At 41.3% G+C, this 17,553-nt stretch overlaps 12 protein-coding genes across 12 annotated transcripts; 5 read left to right on the top strand and 7 right to left on the bottom strand.

Annotated features, from left to right (window-relative positions):
* Nucleotides 1-9: 9 nt before the first annotated feature.
* NEMIN01_0777 (pyruvate kinase) lies at nucleotides 10-1,242 on the bottom strand (the record flags this gene model as incomplete). The annotated part of the gene is made up of 1 exon (XM_051476719.1): nucleotides 10-1,242. The coding sequence occupies one exon, from the start codon at nucleotides 1,240-1,242 to the stop codon at nucleotides 10-12; it is 1,233 nt and encodes a 410-aa protein (XP_051332679.1).
* Nucleotides 1,243-1,305: 63 nt separating this feature from the next.
* On the top strand, nucleotides 1,306-1,638 carry NEMIN01_0778 (U6 snRNA-associated Sm-like protein LSm2; the record flags this gene model as incomplete). Its single annotated transcript, XM_051476720.1, has 1 exon — nucleotides 1,306-1,638. One exon carries the CDS (start codon nucleotides 1,306-1,308, stop codon nucleotides 1,636-1,638), a length of 333 nt encoding a protein of 110 aa, XP_051332680.1.
* Nucleotides 1,639-1,848: 210 nt separating this feature from the next.
* NEMIN01_0779 (uncharacterized protein) lies at nucleotides 1,849-4,233 on the bottom strand (the record flags this gene model as incomplete). Its single annotated transcript, XM_051476721.1, has 1 exon — nucleotides 1,849-4,233. One exon carries the CDS (start codon nucleotides 4,231-4,233, stop codon nucleotides 1,849-1,851), a length of 2,385 nt encoding a protein of 794 aa, XP_051332681.1.
* A 568-nt stretch (nucleotides 4,234-4,801) lies between these two features.
* On the top strand, nucleotides 4,802-9,463 carry NEMIN01_0780 (uncharacterized protein; the record flags this gene model as incomplete). Its single annotated transcript, XM_051476722.1, has 1 exon — nucleotides 4,802-9,463. One exon carries the CDS (start codon nucleotides 4,802-4,804, stop codon nucleotides 9,461-9,463), a length of 4,662 nt encoding a protein of 1,553 aa, XP_051332682.1.
* Nucleotides 9,464-10,029: 566 nt separating this feature from the next.
* Nucleotides 10,030-10,947, bottom strand: NEMIN01_0781 (solute carrier family 35 (UDP-sugar transporter), member A1/2/3; the record flags this gene model as incomplete). Its single annotated transcript, XM_051476723.1, has 1 exon — nucleotides 10,030-10,947. The coding sequence occupies one exon, from the start codon at nucleotides 10,945-10,947 to the stop codon at nucleotides 10,030-10,032; it is 918 nt and encodes a 305-aa protein (XP_051332683.1).
* A 184-nt stretch (nucleotides 10,948-11,131) lies between these two features.
* Nucleotides 11,132-11,656, top strand: NEMIN01_0782 (uncharacterized protein; the record flags this gene model as incomplete). The annotated part of the gene is made up of 1 exon (XM_051476724.1): nucleotides 11,132-11,656. One exon carries the CDS (start codon nucleotides 11,132-11,134, stop codon nucleotides 11,654-11,656), a length of 525 nt encoding a protein of 174 aa, XP_051332684.1.
* Nucleotides 11,657-12,048: 392 nt separating this feature from the next.
* NEMIN01_0783 (triosephosphate isomerase (TIM)) lies at nucleotides 12,049-12,777 on the bottom strand (the record flags this gene model as incomplete). Its single annotated transcript, XM_051476725.1, has 1 exon — nucleotides 12,049-12,777. The coding sequence occupies one exon, from the start codon at nucleotides 12,775-12,777 to the stop codon at nucleotides 12,049-12,051; it is 729 nt and encodes a 242-aa protein (XP_051332685.1).
* Nucleotides 12,778-12,902: 125 nt separating this feature from the next.
* Nucleotides 12,903-13,115, bottom strand: NEMIN01_0683 (small subunit ribosomal protein S21e; the record flags this gene model as incomplete). The annotated part of the gene is made up of 1 exon (XM_051476625.1): nucleotides 12,903-13,115. The coding sequence occupies one exon, from the start codon at nucleotides 13,113-13,115 to the stop codon at nucleotides 12,903-12,905; it is 213 nt and encodes a 70-aa protein (XP_051332585.1).
* A 193-nt stretch (nucleotides 13,116-13,308) lies between these two features.
* On the top strand, nucleotides 13,309-13,953 carry NEMIN01_0784 (CDK-activating kinase assembly factor MAT1; the record flags this gene model as incomplete). Its single annotated transcript, XM_051476726.1, has 1 exon — nucleotides 13,309-13,953. One exon carries the CDS (start codon nucleotides 13,309-13,311, stop codon nucleotides 13,951-13,953), a length of 645 nt encoding a protein of 214 aa, XP_051332686.1.
* Nucleotides 13,954-14,235: 282 nt separating this feature from the next.
* Nucleotides 14,236-15,468, bottom strand: NEMIN01_0785 (uncharacterized protein; the record flags this gene model as incomplete). The annotated part of the gene is made up of 1 exon (XM_051476727.1): nucleotides 14,236-15,468. The coding sequence occupies one exon, from the start codon at nucleotides 15,466-15,468 to the stop codon at nucleotides 14,236-14,238; it is 1,233 nt and encodes a 410-aa protein (XP_051332687.1).
* Nucleotides 15,469-15,817: 349 nt separating this feature from the next.
* Nucleotides 15,818-16,834, bottom strand: NEMIN01_0786 (uncharacterized protein; the record flags this gene model as incomplete). Its single annotated transcript, XM_051476728.1, has 1 exon — nucleotides 15,818-16,834. The coding sequence occupies one exon, from the start codon at nucleotides 16,832-16,834 to the stop codon at nucleotides 15,818-15,820; it is 1,017 nt and encodes a 338-aa protein (XP_051332688.1).
* A 48-nt stretch (nucleotides 16,835-16,882) lies between these two features.
* NEMIN01_0787 (uncharacterized protein) lies at nucleotides 16,883-17,485 on the top strand (the record flags this gene model as incomplete). The annotated part of the gene is made up of 1 exon (XM_051476729.1): nucleotides 16,883-17,485. One exon carries the CDS (start codon nucleotides 16,883-16,885, stop codon nucleotides 17,483-17,485), a length of 603 nt encoding a protein of 200 aa, XP_051332689.1.
* Nucleotides 17,486-17,553: the final 68 nt, after the last annotated feature.

Below are 17,553 nucleotides of genomic sequence, written 5' to 3' on the forward strand. Positions count from 1 at the left end.
CTGTCCAAGCTACTCGCTCCTGTCTTCTCTTATCGTGTATCCTTCTGGAACCAGAAGATTCTTTTTTTCGTACGCAGAGGTGTGCACGGGATAGCATCCGAATACAATTTGCATGCTCCTCACATTTGTTTTGTTATTTGAAATAAACACATTTATTGTGTTAGCGGGCGGTATCACAATGAGACCCGAGTAGTTTTGATCTGACGGAAAAACCGTTGATTTGGACACTTCCGTGATCACCTTTTGCATTGCCTGCACAGTTTCAACAGGATACTTTCCTGCAGCAGTTTCTCCGCTCAGCATCACACACCCTGCGCCAGATAGCACGGCAAACGATAGATCAGTTATTTCAGCGCGGGTGGGGCGCGTTGAGTCTGTCATGCTCTCCAGTATCTGCGTGGCCACGATAAACGGCTTTCCCTGTGCTCTGCACTCCTTAGAGATTTTGCACTGGATGGAAAACAGTCTGCTGTACTCTACTTCTATCCCAAGATCGCCGCGAGCTATCATTATCCCGTCGGCTTCTTTCACTATCTCTGCTATGTTGTCAATGCCCTGCTGGCTTTCAATCTTTGCAATTATTTTTATTTCTGTGTTGTTCACTATTTCTCGGATCTCTTTTATGTTTTCTTTTTCTCTGATGAAAGACGCAAATATAAAATTGGCCCCGTGCTCCACCCCAAACAGAATGTCTGCACGGTCTTTCTCGCTTATGCTGGGGAGCGATAGTTTTGCATTTGGAATGTTTACGCCCTTGTGCGATGATATCTTCCCTGGTGTTTTGACACACGTGAGTATTTCCTGCTTCTCTTTGGACACCTCTACAATCTCCAGATCTATTTTTCCGTCGTCAATGTATATGTTTTTTGTGCTGCTGTTTAGATCATCGTATACTCCTGCATGGTCTATGAATATTTTGTTTTTATTGCAAACACTCTTATACTGTGTATCTGTGGTAAGCACAACGCGGTCGCCCTTTTCAACATAAACCTCCTCTTCAAAGACTCCTGTTCTTATTTCAGGGCCCTTTGTGTCTATCGCAATGGCCAGACTACTGTATGCATCAGAATTGCGAATTCTGTTCAGCACATCGAATGTATCCTGCTGATCTGCGCCATTTCCGTGGCTGAAGTTAATCCGAGCAATGCACATTCCGGCATCTATCATTTTTTTGATGGTTTCTTCGCTGTTTGAAGAAGGCCCCAGTGTGCAGATAATCTTTGTAGGTGCCACACATTTCATAATATTGATTTTGGATAATTATTAATTATTGAAATTTAAAATTAATTTTCATTCTTTATTGCAATGCCTATGCACGCTCTCTTTAAGACACTTATAGGAAAAAGAGTAAGAATAGAGCTTAAGAACTCCCTAAACATCGCAGGAGAGCTCTCTGACATAGACACGTTTTTCAACTTCAAGCTAGCCAATATAGAAATAGAGACAAATCCGTTAAATGTATCGCTGCTATTCAAAAAAGCCAAGAACATGTTCATCAGAGGGTCTTCTGTGAAGCTCATATGGATCAGCGAGGAAAATGTAAATATACATAAGCTTGAAGATGCCACAAGAAAAGGCATGCTGTTTAAAAAGCTCCTGTTATCGGAAAGAGAAAAAGAAGAAGCCTCCGTGCAGTAGCCGTACTAGAATGCAAGAGAGCTATTATAATAAAACATCCTTGCAAAAACAACAGAAAAATAAACAGAATGCTAAGCATAGATAAGTAGGCGAGTCTTATCAAGTGCCATTTAGAACAAAATAATAAATTACCTGAATTATATTTATAAGATTAAACTATGTCTGCACACATTCTCTGCACACTCTAATCGGATATAAAATGGCTTTTAACTACAGCATCTTAGTTGGGCTATCGGGCGGAAGGTTAGTTAGGCTGCTAAACATCTCCTTAAGATTGACTTTTGTATTTACGGACAGCCCAAATATCTTTTCAGCCTGGTCTTCATTCTGCATAAGCAATCTCCTTGGCATAGAGGGGCTGTCCACCCACTTCTGTTTATCAAATTTTGGGTCTCTGCCAACTTCATCGTCGCTGGAGTCCATCACTGGGGAGAATGAGGGTTCTTTTTTTTTGTCCGATGCTATGCCGTTATCTTCTTTTTTTTGGACTTTGTCTTTCATTGTTTTCAGCAGCTGATTCAGCTCAAATGTTTTTTCTTTCAGCTCTTCTGGCTTCAGACCGACAAACGACTGATTTGGCCTGTCCATCCGTCTGGCTACTCTGGGCGCTGTGTAGACAGTCTGAGCTTCTGCTATCGCTGGTTTATTATTGGACTCCAAGTATATTTCGTCTTTTGAGGGCAGCAACCGCTCAAAGCTTTTCTTCTCCTTTGCTTCTTCTATTTTACTGTCATCCACCGTATGTCCCATTGAAAGGGTAGATGATAGATGAAGATTCTTGCTAGTTTTCTCTATCTCCTGGGCTGTTGACTCGTTGTAGGACTTCTTAACGCCCTGCATTCTGTTCGATGTGTGTGCATCTCGCTGCAGTCTGCTTGTTTCAGCCGTGCTTATTTTTTCTTTTTCATTTTTCTGTGTTTGTCTGGTGGTATTTTGCTTTTCTACACCCATCGGAGAAGAAAGTTTACCTGGCATAGCAGGCTGTGGCTGTATATACTCTTCTGTACTGCGCTGGCTGTTCGACACGTGAGTGTTCCTCTGCACAAGAGTCTCTTCAGCTTTTTCTTCCATTTTGGCATTTTCCTTTTTAGCGGTTTTTTTTGTCTCAGTGTTAGCAGTGTTCATATTGTACGACCGCACATCAGCAATAACGGAGGGCCTGTACACTTCCTTAGCAGAGTACAGCTCTCTGTTTGCAAGGATGATGTTGTCCTCCTGTGCTGAGCTGCTAGTCTGCTCTTTTTTCTCTTTTTGCACTGTGATGACAGGTTTCTCATTCTCTTCAGACTGTGCCTCTTTCTGCTGGCTTTTTTGTTTATTTTTTTCTGCATACTCTTTGCTTGCATTCTCTGCAGATTTCTCACTTTCCTGGACTGTTTTAGCACTCTCTGTAGGACCTTTTCTCTCCTGCTCTTTTCTGCCCTTTGTGCTACCCTTTACTTCTAGCGGGCTATCTTCGAATAGTGGTGTTATCTTTTCTTCAGCTTTATCCATTGCAGAGGAAGGCTTGTTTGTCTGTTTCTTCTCTTCTATCTTATCCTTAGGCAATGTTTTTTGTTCCGCTGGTGCTTCTACTATCTGCACCACTTTCTGCGGTTTGTTTGTCTCAGTGTTCAAATTTTGATCGTTTTTCTCTTTTTTATTTTCTTCTTCTGGTACATTGCCAATTGGTATTACTAAGCTGTCCTGGCCAGCCTTATTCCCTATTAAGTGCATTTTCTCAAAGATGCTTAGGGGAGAAGGCACTAGTGGCTCAGCAGAAGTAACGGTTATTTTTATGTTATCCTCATCTTCGATCTTCTCAACTTTCTCCTCCTCTTTCAGATCCTTGCTCACCTCTACAAACTCGTTTTCCACCTTTTTCTGCTTTTTCTTTCTCTCTTTCTTGACTTTTGCTGCCTTAGCAGGCTTTGCAGCTACTTTCTCTGTTTCTTCTTTCTTTTCCTGTACTTTTATCCCTGGAATATTCTCTCCTACTTCTTCTTTTACATTCTGTTTGGCCTCTGGAATATTTTCTAAAGATGGTTTTATCTCCACTTCTTCGCTCTTCACTGTTTCTGTCTTTAGATCTTCTGCTGAGGACTTTAGTGCAGCTGCTTGTTTGGCAGACTTTCTCTTCTGCGGCTGCCTTTTGGCTACTTTCTGCGGGCCCCTCTCCTCAGTTTGTTCTATAACTACCTTTTTGGTCTTTTCTTGGCTTGGTGCTTTAGACTTTGCTATCTCTTCCGTCTTTTTATTCTCTGCCTTGGACAAATCATCAGGCAATTGGGCTGCTATTTTCTGTTTTTTGCTTTTATCTGCAACCTTCGTAGTAGGCAATCGCTCCTTTTTATTGCTTGGAGCTATTTTTTCTTTGGGCTGTGGAACAAGTAGTTGCTCGCTGTTTGTCTCGTTCTTCACTTTCTTCCTGCTCTCTGGCTTTCTATCTTCCTGAGGAGCTGGCTCTTGTGCTAACTTCAATTTTTCAGCACTTTCCTTTTTCTTCTCGTGGATCTTTAGTATCGATATGCTCTTTTCCTCCTTGACGTACTCTCTCCACTTCTCCATACACTCCTGTACTATACTGCAAGAGTCAGCTGTGCTTTTGTTTTGCATATTTTTATTTGCAAAGAATTATTTTTCTATATCCCAAATCCTCTACCAGAATGGCTGCAAATTAAGCCACAGCAAATAAAAACTACTTTGTTTATACTGTGCGCTTGCATATTACAATTTTAATAGATATTTACAAGAGAATTTTATTAACTGTAGAGTCTAATGCATGCAGTGTGTAAGCTGTGCCAGATTATACCTATTTGAGATCATCTGTGCTCAGCATGGTAAGACAATCTTAAGTGCATTTATCTCATTCACACCAGCTCTCTCTTATCTCCATCTATTACTTAAAGCATATGTTTTAGTATAGATATCAAATATGATCGATTTCTTCCAGATGCTCTATTGCTATAGAGTGCTATGCTCTGCAGTAAAAGAGTGAGAAGTACGAGCCCGGTAGGTGCTGCACTGTAAAATAAAATGGGATGAAATTTGTTAAAATTATTTGTGTGCAGCATTCATAGCACTTTTGCTACAGCTCCTCTTCCTGCCATTGCAATAAAACAAATTAAACAATCAGAAAGAAGAATTATAAAATATAAATACAGAATATTTTTAATTTTCAAAGATGAAAATAGGGAAAGGAGCAATTCAGAGAAGAAACGGCCTGGAGAGAAAAATAATAGGCTTTCTGTTTCTGGTTTGCATCAGCATGTTTTTGCTCATATTTTTAGTGCCTTTTCTGGGGTCGATATTGTTTTTGTCCGGGATAAAAAAGAATCTGAACAATATAGTCATAAACCAGCTGGATCTCACACAGGAGGACGCAATAAACATAAACATGGGGTATCTGGGCGGCTCTCCTCTATTTAGCATCCAGGCAAAGGATGTAAAGATAGGGCTGTCTACGTCCAGAAACGAGCAGCCTCTTGGATACCTCTACAGCAACAAGATCGACATACAGAAGAACAAGGAAACAAGCATTGCGTGCAACATGAGCTATGCAGTGCACAACAAAAGAAGAGAAATACCTGAAGAATTCCTGCTAAAGATTGAAAATCATATTTTATTTACTTTCCAGGGAACGATCTTTTTCAAGATAAACAAGAGGCTGCCGGGCATTAGCATTCCCGTGGTTTTTCCATACACTCTCGGTCTTTTTATCGGTAACAGCCAGCCCAAATACGAAAAGCTAGTTGACAGAGTGAAAGAGCCAGGAGAGAGCCTTCCAACAAAGGAAAGAGCCAGCCTTCCTATCAATGTGCTCTGGTATAAGATGGAAGAGACTTTCCAGAAAGTGGTGCTCTTCGGCGCCTTCGAGTACATAAATATGCCAGCGTGTGTCTCAGCCAATCTGCCGGCAATAGGCGTAAATATCTTCCTGAATGGAAGCGCAATAGGCCACCTAGATCTCAGCGCGCAGGAGCTTGTGAACGGAAAGCCAAAAAACTCTCTCTCTTTCAAAATAACACACACCATTGAAAATATCATCCATCTGCGCCGGTGTTTGGAAGACTACTTTGAGAAAAAGGTGCTGGAGCTGACTTTTGACATTGAGAAGATGGACACGCAGATGCATATGCCCTTTTCATTCCACTACGAAGTCATCAAGCAAATTGCCAGTATTTACATAAACAGAATTGTGCGCTCAGAAGAAAAAAAGAGTATGCAGATAAAAGACACGCCGCTTTTTGAGATGCAGATAAACGATGTTAACCACAACGGATTTGTATGCAGAATGGTGTTTAATGAAGAGATATTCCCGTACACAGGGATCGCAAAATGCATCAACTCGGGGAATCTGCTCGATGCGAACATTAAGCTCGTTTTGAACGATGAAACTACTCTGTGCGGAACTGCAAGACACTACGGAAGGGCAGAGCATGAAATCAACAGCAAGGCTGATGCTGTGGACGAAAACTACAGGAACTCTGAGGACTATTTAACGATCTGCTCAAGCGTATTCTTTCCCTTCAGCTTCAACAGCACCGAGAAAGTGCTTACCAAGCTGAAAAAAGAAGGCCCCATTATTAGAAAGGTGGAAATATCCATTGACAAAAAAAGTGACTCCATTCTCAACATTCTTCTCTGCAGCCTTGGGCTTAGATGGCGGGAGAGCAAGGGGATGTGTGTGGGATTCACGTGGATAGATCCTCAATCATTGAGCCAGGAGACGAAGCCGCACTGCGCAAACTACAAAATAGACGTGGAGCTGGCAGAGGAAACAAACGCACTGTACAACCTGCACAAAAGAGATGAAAATAGTGAAAATAGCGATGATAGGATTTCGTACACACTTGAGCCTTCTAAAACACACAGAAAAGAAGAATACGCGTCCAAAGCTGTTCCATTTATAAGGGCAAAGATAGACATGGAAAAAAAAGACGAAATAGAAAACTTTGTGCGGGTGAAGTGGTCCCATCTGAACATTGTCTACAGCTACAGGAGTGTGCCTGTCACAATAGGGTTGATTGATGGGTACATCGACATACTCGCAGGCCCATCTACCTCCGAGTGGAGCATAAGAAGCGATAAGCTCCTGGAGATGTACATGTTTATTGGCCAGCACTTCACAGCTAAGACAATGACAAAGTATCACAACCCATTTATATACATCTACAACAAAGACTTTGCAGATTCCGTCTATACGATGAATCCCATTTCCATAAAAACAAATCTCTCCCCGCCTGACAGCACATCTCCATCGAGCGATAACTCTAACCACTTAGACAGCATGATATTCAGCATAATAAACAACACCTCTACAAAGATTTGGTCAAGCAAAAGGCTGTGCCAAATCACAAAAACAATAGGAGGATCTCTGCACATAAAAGAAACAGCGCCTGTGAGCAAAAAGAAAATGAATTTGATCAACCGCCTGCTGAATATCAATATACACATTCCTGGCATCTGCATCGTAGCCAAGAGCCAAAAGACCAACATAATAGGAGGTATAGTGAAGAGTGAGCCTGCAGTAATCAAGCTGTCAAAGGTCTCCACTATGCCCTTTTCTTTGACAGCGCACTCAAAAGAAGACTCGAGGCTGGGCAGCGATTTTAAAGTGCAGTTCAGCGAGTTTATGCTCCTGAACATGTCTAAAATGGATTTCATCGGGGTAAATAACAGCTTTTTTCCCCTCAGCCGAAGCGCCAAAATATTCACAAAAATGTACTTCAGCTTGATCAGCACGCAGGACGAAAAAGAGAACAAAACAATGAAGAAATCGATGAGCCAGGTGCAGATTGGGAAGGCAGACATGCTTAAGAAAAAGATCAATTTGTCCGTAAATATGAGCATGGAAGAGAACAACTACACGACCCTGCAGAGCACATTTTTGTACGGAGGAAGCCCTCTGATAACAGGCGAGCCCTCTGGCACATATGTTGAACGCGTGCTAAGCTTGCCTGGTGTGTATCTTAGAGTGTTCCATGAAGACAAAATGATGGTGCATTTTGATCTGAACTACGACATAATCTACAAGACAAATGAGACAGGCACTTCACAGGTCAAAATGATCATGCAGGTGAGCAACGACATGTTCAACGTGCTCACAGGCTCCCAAAAGCCCTCAGGAAGCCCAATGGAGTGCAGGCTGGGGTACATAAACAGCGAAGGCGTGTCATTCCAGCTCTTCAAAATGACCGATCTTGACCCAAGAGAGACGTATCTGCATGGAATTAGAAAATGGTCAACGCACTTGAAAAACGATAAAAAAGCCGTTAAAACTCAGAAAAAACAGAGCATGTATGATACCTTCATTAAGTCAATGAGCATAAAGCTAGGATGCATAACAAGCATCATAGTGCAGAACGGAGACATTCTCGTGAACAATAACGAAAAGAGAGAAGACGATGATCCGTTGCAGTACTTCAGCATATCAGCGAAAAAGAAAAAGCACAATGACTCGCTGCTTCTGCAGTCCATGTACAGCACGCTGTTAAACTCCAAAACAAAATTCACTAATATGATCAAATTCGAAGACAGAGACCTAAAAACAGACAGAGTTAGTAGCACAATAGAGATGGACTCAGGGTACAGAAAGCTTACAAATGTAGATGACTACAGCAGCATGCTACCAGGGCTGAACTGTGTGAACGTGAATGTTCCCTTCACAGCTAGCAATGGAATACTCGATGAATTCAAAATAGGAAAAATCTTTTCTCATCTTATTGGATCGCTTGACAGCACAAAAAGAGAGATAGGCGTAGACTTTCAGCTGCAGAACTTTTCCATATGCCAGCTGACCTGCAGCAATGCGCTGAACACAGACCCCATTATTGTTCTGGTCAATGAGATGGTGTTTACGCACAACGAAACAATCCCATTCTCCGAAAACAGCGAATCAGAGACAAAAAACGACTTGAACAACTGCATCAAAACCAATCTATCGTTTATATTTCCGCATCTTTTCAGCGTGTCCTATGAGTCTCAGCCCATGCTTGAAATGTCTCCCCCTCTGGAGTTTATAAAATACTCTCTCAATGAATGGAACAGCTCGCTCCACGCGAATTCTGAACAGAACCAAGAGTCAGGCGAAGTCACATCGTTCATCATGAACACAATCAACAGAATAATCTTTGGGGTGAACTCGCTTAAGCAAATAATTACCTCTGTGAAAGAAAATGTGGGGCTTCTATTCTCGATAAACTATTACTGCATAGATAAGAAGTGGAAACCTGAAGAGATGAAGAGCATAAGAGGCGTGAGAGAAAGAGAGGTATACGGTGCGCTAACATGGTCTGCCCATACTGAGGTAAAAGTAGCACATCCAATCACGCAAAACTCTCTTTGTCTATTTGCCCAGTACAAAGACACGCCATTGTTCAGCGCCAACCTAAAAATCAGCAAAAAAGAGCACAAGTTTACACACGCGCTGCCCCTTTGGGTGTACAACAATACTTTTGACAGACTTATTGGGAAGTCGTATGGACACAACTCCATAGAAAAAACCAAAGAGGACAATCTTTGTCTGTATCTAATTATTGAGAAGAAAGTAGTTGGGTATGTAATGCTGAACAGAGCCATTTTCGACGAGCTGATCTTTGAGCATCCAGACAACAACAACTCCTATGCGGTTGGGCGTAGCATAAAGAACATGCTCTACCCGCAGCTTATAGCAGTCATAAAGTACATTGTGAAGTCTCTCAGCAAAAAAATAGTCAGCCGAAAAAAAGACTTATACGGCCACAATATAGACGCATCCCAGCTGTTCAATCTGCTCAATGAGCTCAACAATATGAACCTAAATGCAAACACAATCACCCGGCCTGTTGTTCATAGTTCAATATAAGCAGAATGGTCTTTTATTATCCAATAAATAATTACTATCTGTTTTCTTTTTCAAGGCACACATTATGTGCACATCTTTTTATTAGCAGACAGTCAGCCGCACTAAAAACCTTAGAGAGCGAAGAAGAGGAAGGTGTGGTCATCTCTTTTCTCCTCCGCCCATCCATAAACCTCGTCTATGAATCTGTCACACAAAAAAGACCAAAATCCTCCATTCTACTTGGAATAAGTGGTTGTTATTTAAATCCTTCAGCTAAGACACTATTTGTCTATTGTGTTCATATCTAGCACAGATGAATAAGCAGAGTTAGATATAAAATTGTGAAAAATAATTAGCCTACACAATAATTAGTTGGCTTTTCCTTGTAAACAGTGTCTCTAGATTATTTTTATTTTTAATATACCGAAGTACGCACCATTGCCTAAACCGTATACTAACTTTCTTTTGCCAGCTTATTATGCAGCACTGTTGGCTAAAATATATTCCATTTTTAAATGTATTCCTCTACATTGCAAGTGTCTCCTCGCATAAATAAAATTAAAAGAGTGCACATTGCACAGAAGGCACTAAGCCTGCTGTCTCTGCAGATAGTATGGAAGATGGAACAACGCAATGCTTGATACGGTCACGGTAATGGATACTAGCTTGGAAATAGACATCTCTTCGTTAAATTGGATAGTAGACACAATCGATATAAGCGTGCCCATAGCCAGAGTGATAAAGACACGCATCAGAGTTGTGTAGTGCAGAATAATGTAGCCAAAGAGAAGGCTGTCAAGAGACTTGATGAAAGAGATAAAAAGAATACTGTTCATATGGCTAAACCGTACCGTCTCATTCGTTATCATAAAAGCAATCACACAGCCCAAAAAGGAAACAGCAGCACTCGTGATGGAATAGTTCACAGCGTTCTTCCACTTACTGCCAACTTTGTGCATGACGTATTTCTCAAAGTATATACCAGAACATGCTGAAACAAACGGCAGAGACGCAGCCACTGCATAGTCAAAGTACGATATTACATCCAGAGTTAGTTTGTCGCCCTTGTAGATCATATTGGCTATAAAAGGAACAAATATCCCCAGGAGCAAAGTGCACTGCGAAAAGCTCTGCAGCTTCGTGTACTTTTTCTTGAGAAAAGCCGTTGCCATGATGTACACAAAGAATATCTTGCTCTGCGAAAGAATCTGGAGGATGATGCTCGTGAACTTCTGTCCAGAGTAGATCCACGAAAAAGACTGGAACGAAGAAAGAATCCCAGAGATAATATACTCTGGCATGTACTCCGTTGTTTTGTACCCCTCGAACCAGTACCCGAGTAGAAAACATACAACTGCCTTGATAAACTCGGTAAGGCCCCCAACAAAAATGCGCTCTGTGGAGTTCAGGTCTCCGTTTTTCTTCGTGAAGTAGAGGGTGAGGTACATGACTGTAAAGACCGCTGTCGACAGCTTAGAGATTTCCCACAAGCTTCTTTTCTGCATAGATGTTCTAAAAATTTTTACGAAAAAAGAAAAATAAAATGCGCATGCCGGGAATCGAACCCGGGTCTCTCGCATGGCAAGCGAGAATTATACCATTAAACCACATGCGCTCGTCTTTCCTCTCCAAATAGAAGCCTTGTGGGGGCATTGTTTGTATATGAAACACTCAATTATTTTTTTGCATATGAAGATGCAGCACATGATACAGTCGTATGCCGACCGGTCTGTGGGTCTTGTGAAGCACCGGTGGGCAGTCTTTCTCGCGTTCCTCGTGGTGTTTGTTTGGCGTGTTTTGTACACGGGGGGATACAGGCTGGTGGCGTACTGTCTGTTTTTGTACTTTCTCCACTGTTTCATAGGATTCTGCACGCCGATAGATAGCGAAATACCGGATCCTTTTGACATAGAAGAAGAAGACGCTCCCATGCCGAGCCCCATCAAAAAAAGCGGCGATGAGTCAAAGCCGTTTATCAGGAGGCTCCCAGAGTTTGAGTACTGGCTGCAGTCGCTCAAAGCATGCATGGCCGGGGTGGCTGCGACCTTTTTCCCTGTGTTCAATGTCCCTGTTTTTACGCCCATTCTCGTTATATACTTTGCAGGCTTAGTTTACCTGACAAATATAAAGATAAGAAAGCATATGGAGCGGTATAAATATAATCCATTTTTCAATGCTAAAAAGATATACAAAGGAATTGTGGACATGAAATAAAGCTGCTTGTCCTGATCTCATTTATTTTTGCGCTATGCTCTTTATCTTTTGCAGGATACTATCACATAGATCATCACATCCCACCATTGTATTCTGTTATTCTTTGCTAAGTCTTTTCACAGACTAATATCATGAAAGCCTTTGGATGAGTTCAAGTTGGACGGATATTCCTGGATTGCCTCTTGTGTTCGTAAAAGCTCAGCAGAGATCTCTTAAAATTGACTAGTATTATGTTAGAGTGGCTGAGTGTGCCAATTATTCTTTGACTTTTTGGTTTTTTATTCTTTGGTGTGTGGTAAATGTGTACATATTTTCCAATATTTAAAATTTATTATTAGCTTTACTATTAATCTTTTCTGCGCAAGTTTTTCTTACGTATGGGACACTGTAGACTATCTGCCATCGCATCTTTTGCATATTTCTACGAAATCAGTGGTAAGCGATGCGTTGCCTACAAGAAACCCTGATAGACTGTTTATTTTTAAGAGATCCTTTGCATTCTCTTTCGTTACTGATCCTCCGTAGAGAACTCCTTTTATTTCTTCGCCCATCTCTTTTTGGATTGCACTCACCACTTCTTCTATTTCCTGGTTGCTGGGCACCTTTCCTGTTCCTATTGCCCATATTGGCTCATACGCCACTACTACTTGCAGTGTTTTATCTGTTTTATCCACTACTTTCTTCAGTATGGACAGTCTTTTACTGATTATTTCCATTGTTCGTCCTTCTTTTCTCTCTTCTTCTGTCTCTCCCATGCACAGAATCACTTCCAGCCCGCTTTCCAGGGCGTATCCCAGCTGGGCTTCTACTTCTTCATTCGTTTCCTGAAAATATTTTATGCGCTCTGAGTGCCCTACTATAACAACCTCAGCCTTAGCGTCTTTCACCTGGCTGGCACTTACTCCCCCCGTGTATGCTCCTTTCTGTGCGTATGCGCAGATCGTCTGTGCTGCTATTTTGTACGAAAGATTGAACTTGCTCCTTGCCTCCATCAAAAGAGTGTATGGTACACCTATTATCACTTCCGTGTGTGCGAACTCTTCCCTGTTCATCTCCTCAGAGATTCTTTTGACTGTCTCTGCAGTTCCATTCATCTTCCAGTTTCCTGCACATATTCTCATTCAAAAACAAATAATTCTCTTCGAACATTATTATACTCCTTGTCTCTGAATTACGAGAGACTATGAAGATAAATCCGCAGAAAAGGGAGAAAAAGACGCACTGACTATATTTTATGGATTTATTTTTAGTTTATTAAATCATCGGCTTTTGCGTATAATAATTTATCTGCTTCTCCGCTCTTTCTTACTTGTCCGGACACTGACAGGATTACATCTCTTCCTGTGTATCTTCCGCTCTCGTTCAGCACGCCCACAGTGTAGACAACACTGGACTTGTCGTGTGGTGCAATTGGTCTATTCATGAATGCGCACTTTCTTATTCCTCTTTCTACTGACATACGAGGGCTATAAAAAAAAATACCAAAAAACATCCGCATGACCCAAATTGCAATAGTTCGAAAGAGATAGAAAAATGTCTACTACTCCGCAGAAGATGCTCTGTGTGTGTTCTAGTGCAGGATAAAGTGTTTGTGCTGCCCTTTGAAATTCTAGTGATTTCATCTTAAATTGCACACTGCAGTACATTTTTTTATGAAACCACTGGAGCTCTTTTGTCCGCAGTGCAAAAGTAACTCCTACATAAACCCGGGAATGAAGGTCTTTGTCAGCCCCTGCTACCACAGTCTGTGCGAAATGTGTGTTTCCAGGCTATTTTCAAACGGCCCAAATAAGTGCCCAGAGTGTGGAATTTCTTTGAGAAGATCAAACTACACGAGCCAAACATTCGAAGACGTGGGCATAGAAAGAGAGTGCAGAATCAGAAAGATAGTCATGACACAGATAGGAAAGTCTCTAGAAGACTACTCAGACGAAGAAGACTATAACGATTACCTAGAAAAGATTGAAGAAATAGTTGATGAGCTAGCTGTGCTCAAGGGACCGCGGGAAGTAACCCAGAGACTGCAGGAAATAAAAGAAGAGTTGGGCCTTTCTACAGTGAGACACAGCCCTGTTGAGCCTGCAAAGAGAAGAAAGACGGAAGAAGTAAAAGAGACAGTGCTGGATGTTTGTGTGTCTACTTTGGAGTGTTTCTATCCATCAGCAGCAATAGAGTACGATACAATCCCGCAGCACATAATTTCAAAGATTGTACGAAATGACTTCCAGAGCTACAAAGCACTTGCAGATATAATGATAAGAAAGGCATCAATGTCGCTAAATCTCAGCAGTCTATAAGACAGATGAAGAAAGGCTGGAGAGAGCAAAAGATAAACATATAAACTAGATAGAGAGTGTATCTTATCTCTATTGTGTTTTATTATACATGGGATAAAAATAAACTAGCCACTAACTGTCTGATTTTTTGTTATTTACATTCTATGAGATTTGATGTTCTATACTAGCAATACTTTACCAAATATAGTAATTATTGTGATTCTTGTAATTATTTCTGTCTGCTCTACATGGTTTGCCCTATACAGTGCTGGTGTTCTGCTCTATTTTGTTTTTTTGAGCATTCTATTCATTTATGTTGAACTTAGATGGAGTTGAGTGCCCCAGGAGACACATGATGTACAGGAGGAAAAGCACGATGAGAAGAACGCCTACCTCAGTCTCAAAAAGGCCTGATCTGATTTCATTGTTAATAAATAGCAGCATTGTTGAAATAATTGTAAACACCAGTGAGTACATCGTGGTTCTATCCAGCAGAACTAGCTGGTACACTTCTTCTCTTAAAAGCATTATCAGGGCTTTCTGAAACAGGAAAATGTGTATAGTGATCGAAATAGCCAAAGAGAAACACAACTTGTACCTGCCCATTCCCACTCCTGTGGATACTACCACGAGAACAGGAAATGCCAGTCGGAGGGTGTTGAGCATTATGTACCCTGCGGGAGTGTTGATCATCCCAGGAGAGGTAGAGAGAAGCAGCATATAAAATTTCTCTGAAATACTTTTAAGAAGAATACACGTGCATAAAAAAGTGTACGCATTTTTAAACCACTTATGCTTTTTACTTTTTAGCGAAACAGAAGCCCCGAGGCAAAAGAGAACTATGCACAGTATTTGCGAAGGATACCTTTTCTCAAGAAAAGTGTAGTACACTAAATTGCCCATTGCCAGCGAGGAGGTAAGTATGCTCAGCCAAGGCCTTCTGTTTCTCTCTTCTGATCCAACCAGCACATTGTCAAAAACAGTCTTTAAAACTGTCTGTCGGTCATCTTCTGCAGGAAATACTTGGATATCGTTGTTTTTTCCCTTTTGGATGAATATAACACTGTAGAAGGCGTAAATTGTAAAGAGAAACGTGCTGCCGTACGAGCTGAGTATGTAGTACACTCCTAGAAGAGGAGAAGAAAGAGTGCCAAGGCTCTGGAAGAAAATAGTGTGTCTTGTGCTGCTTAAACAGACTCTTTCCTTTTTGGGCTTAAAGAGTATACAGATACCAGAAAAGACCGTAAGGCTTAGCAGTGCTGTGTTGTGCCACACTGCTTCTCTTATTTTTATGTCTCTGTGCACAGTGAACACTGGCGAGTATAGAAGAGCAAAGACAAGCAGCAGAGTCTTGCACCCAAGGGTTGGCAGCTGCGCTTTCGCTGAAATTCTGTCTAGTTCTCTGAATAAATATGTGTATGTAAGGAAAACACTCGTGTAGATAAAGAGTAGAATTGCAGAAACAAAGAAGGTGTATGCCACTACTGGGTGTTCGTCAGAGGCTACTCTACCGTAGAAATCCAAAATACTTTTCATCTATTTCCCATAAACAAATAATTATAATAATTAAATAGCTGCACATTCATTTACAGCCTTACAACTAAGATTATTATCAAGCTATCAAAAATAAAAACAAAAGAACAAAATTGAGCCAAAATATTCCTATAAAATTGCCAATAGAGCAGAGTAGATACGTGTATATCGAGTATAATTATTAATTTTTGCTCCCAAAGATGTATTTAGTAATTTCAGTAAATTTTATCTTGGTTTTATTTCATCTGCAGCGCTCTCTATGCAGTTGGCTGAAGATCTCTGGAGGCTCGTAAACAGTAGACGGCTTAATTGCAAATTATTTTATTAACAGAATGTGTGAATTGTATGTACACTACACCTCATCTACATCATTTACATCTATGCTTCCAAAGGTTCTTCTTCGGCAGCAGAATATATAAAACAAAGAGAACAGCATAGAAAGAAGGAAAAACACAACCATTGGGAAAACAATGAAGAAAATCAAAGGGAAACTTCCCAAAAACAGGAGTAAACACATAATAACCAGGATAAAGCTCAAATGCGCTGTCAAAGCTCTTTTCCAGGTTTCTGCTTCGTCATTCGACTCGCTGCCGTTAGGAGAGTCAAGGAGAGCCAGGAAGTCGTTCTGTGTTCTCTCCAGCTTGAAAATAAAGTAGTCGTCAGGGTTTACGACATTTCTCTTGAAAAACTCTCTTGTTCCCGATTTCACAAGAAAGTCTCCATCATTCGCAAAATAAATAGCTCTAATTCTCAGTTTCTTATCTGTGCTTATCGATACCTCCTGCGGATGTGCAAATGCCTCAAATAGATCTCGAGAAATGGTCCGAAGCTCTGGCTCTTTTTTTGTGTTTAGTTTGTCTATGTACGACGTGCTATTCCGAGTTGCCGGAAGCACTTCACTAAATGCCTTCATTTTCCCCTTTGTGCTCTCCTCTGACGGATGGTCGTACTCCTGAAGCGCGCTCTCCAATGACCCGTACCCTATCCTGTAGTAGTACACCTGGCCCATAATAAACATGTTGTTCATTGGGTTTCTTACTTTCATCCTGTGCAGGAGGTGTCTGTCTGCCTCGTACTTAAAAAGTATTTTGTTTATTTCAAACGCCGAGTAGTAGTAGTTGTACAGAGAGTTTGCATTCGTAGGGTCAGAGGTGGTCACCTTTGCCAGGATGTACTCTTTTCCAGCCTTTAGCGACTCTGTAATCGACTTTCTAAATGACTCCAGAGTAAATGGCTCGCTCTCTTCGGCATCAACGACATCCAGGTGGTATGACGCCTCGTGAAATGTGTTTGGTGCGCCTGTTATTAGCACTTCCATATTCATGGCTTCTGCTCGAGTGATATTTTCCAGAGCACCCTTAGCCAACATCTTTTTATGAAAACAAATAGATAAATAAATAGAAATAGTAAATAAAGAATGGAGTGTAGAGCTAAAGTGGTAATTCTAGGGAGCTGCAGCTCGGGGAAAACAAGTTTGGCTAAAAAGTTTGTAAACGGAGGATTTGATCCGAACCAGCCAGCAACCATTGGAGCAGCCTTCCAGACAAAGCAAATAGATAGGGACGGCGTAGCCATTCATCTTGACCTGTGGGACACTGCAGGACAAGAGAGGTACGGGGCAATAGCTCCCTTGTACTACAGGGATGCCAACACTATTTTGGTGGTGTACGATATTACCGATAAGCTTAGCATAAAAATTGCGCAGCAGTGGTGCTCGGAAGTAAGAGTGAAAAACAAAACAGCATCACTAATTGCCTTTGGGAATAAAACTGATCTGCTTTTTAAGACAAATGAGTCAACATCGTTTGTGAACAAGGGGTTCTCAGATGCAGGGATGGTCCATCGGCTCAGAGAGATCTCGGAGATCACTCAGAAATATTTTGAGTCTTTTGAGATTGACCACTTCACTGGGTCTGCAAAGACGGGAGAGGGTGTGGGCGCGTTGTTCAAACATATCTCCAATAAGACCACGTACAGCGAAAGAATAACAGCTGTACCTGACGTGTGGTGCTGTTTTTAAGGTAATAAATGCTTCTTAAGACTCTCAGTTATTCGTGAATTTAAGCTAATTTGGATGCTGCTGCAAAA

The sequence above is a fragment of the Nematocida minor genome (assembly GCF_024244105.1).
Source record: "Nematocida minor strain JUm1510 chromosome Unknown 7908, whole genome shotgun sequence".
Lineage (NCBI taxonomy): Eukaryota > Fungi > Microsporidia > Nematocida > Nematocida minor.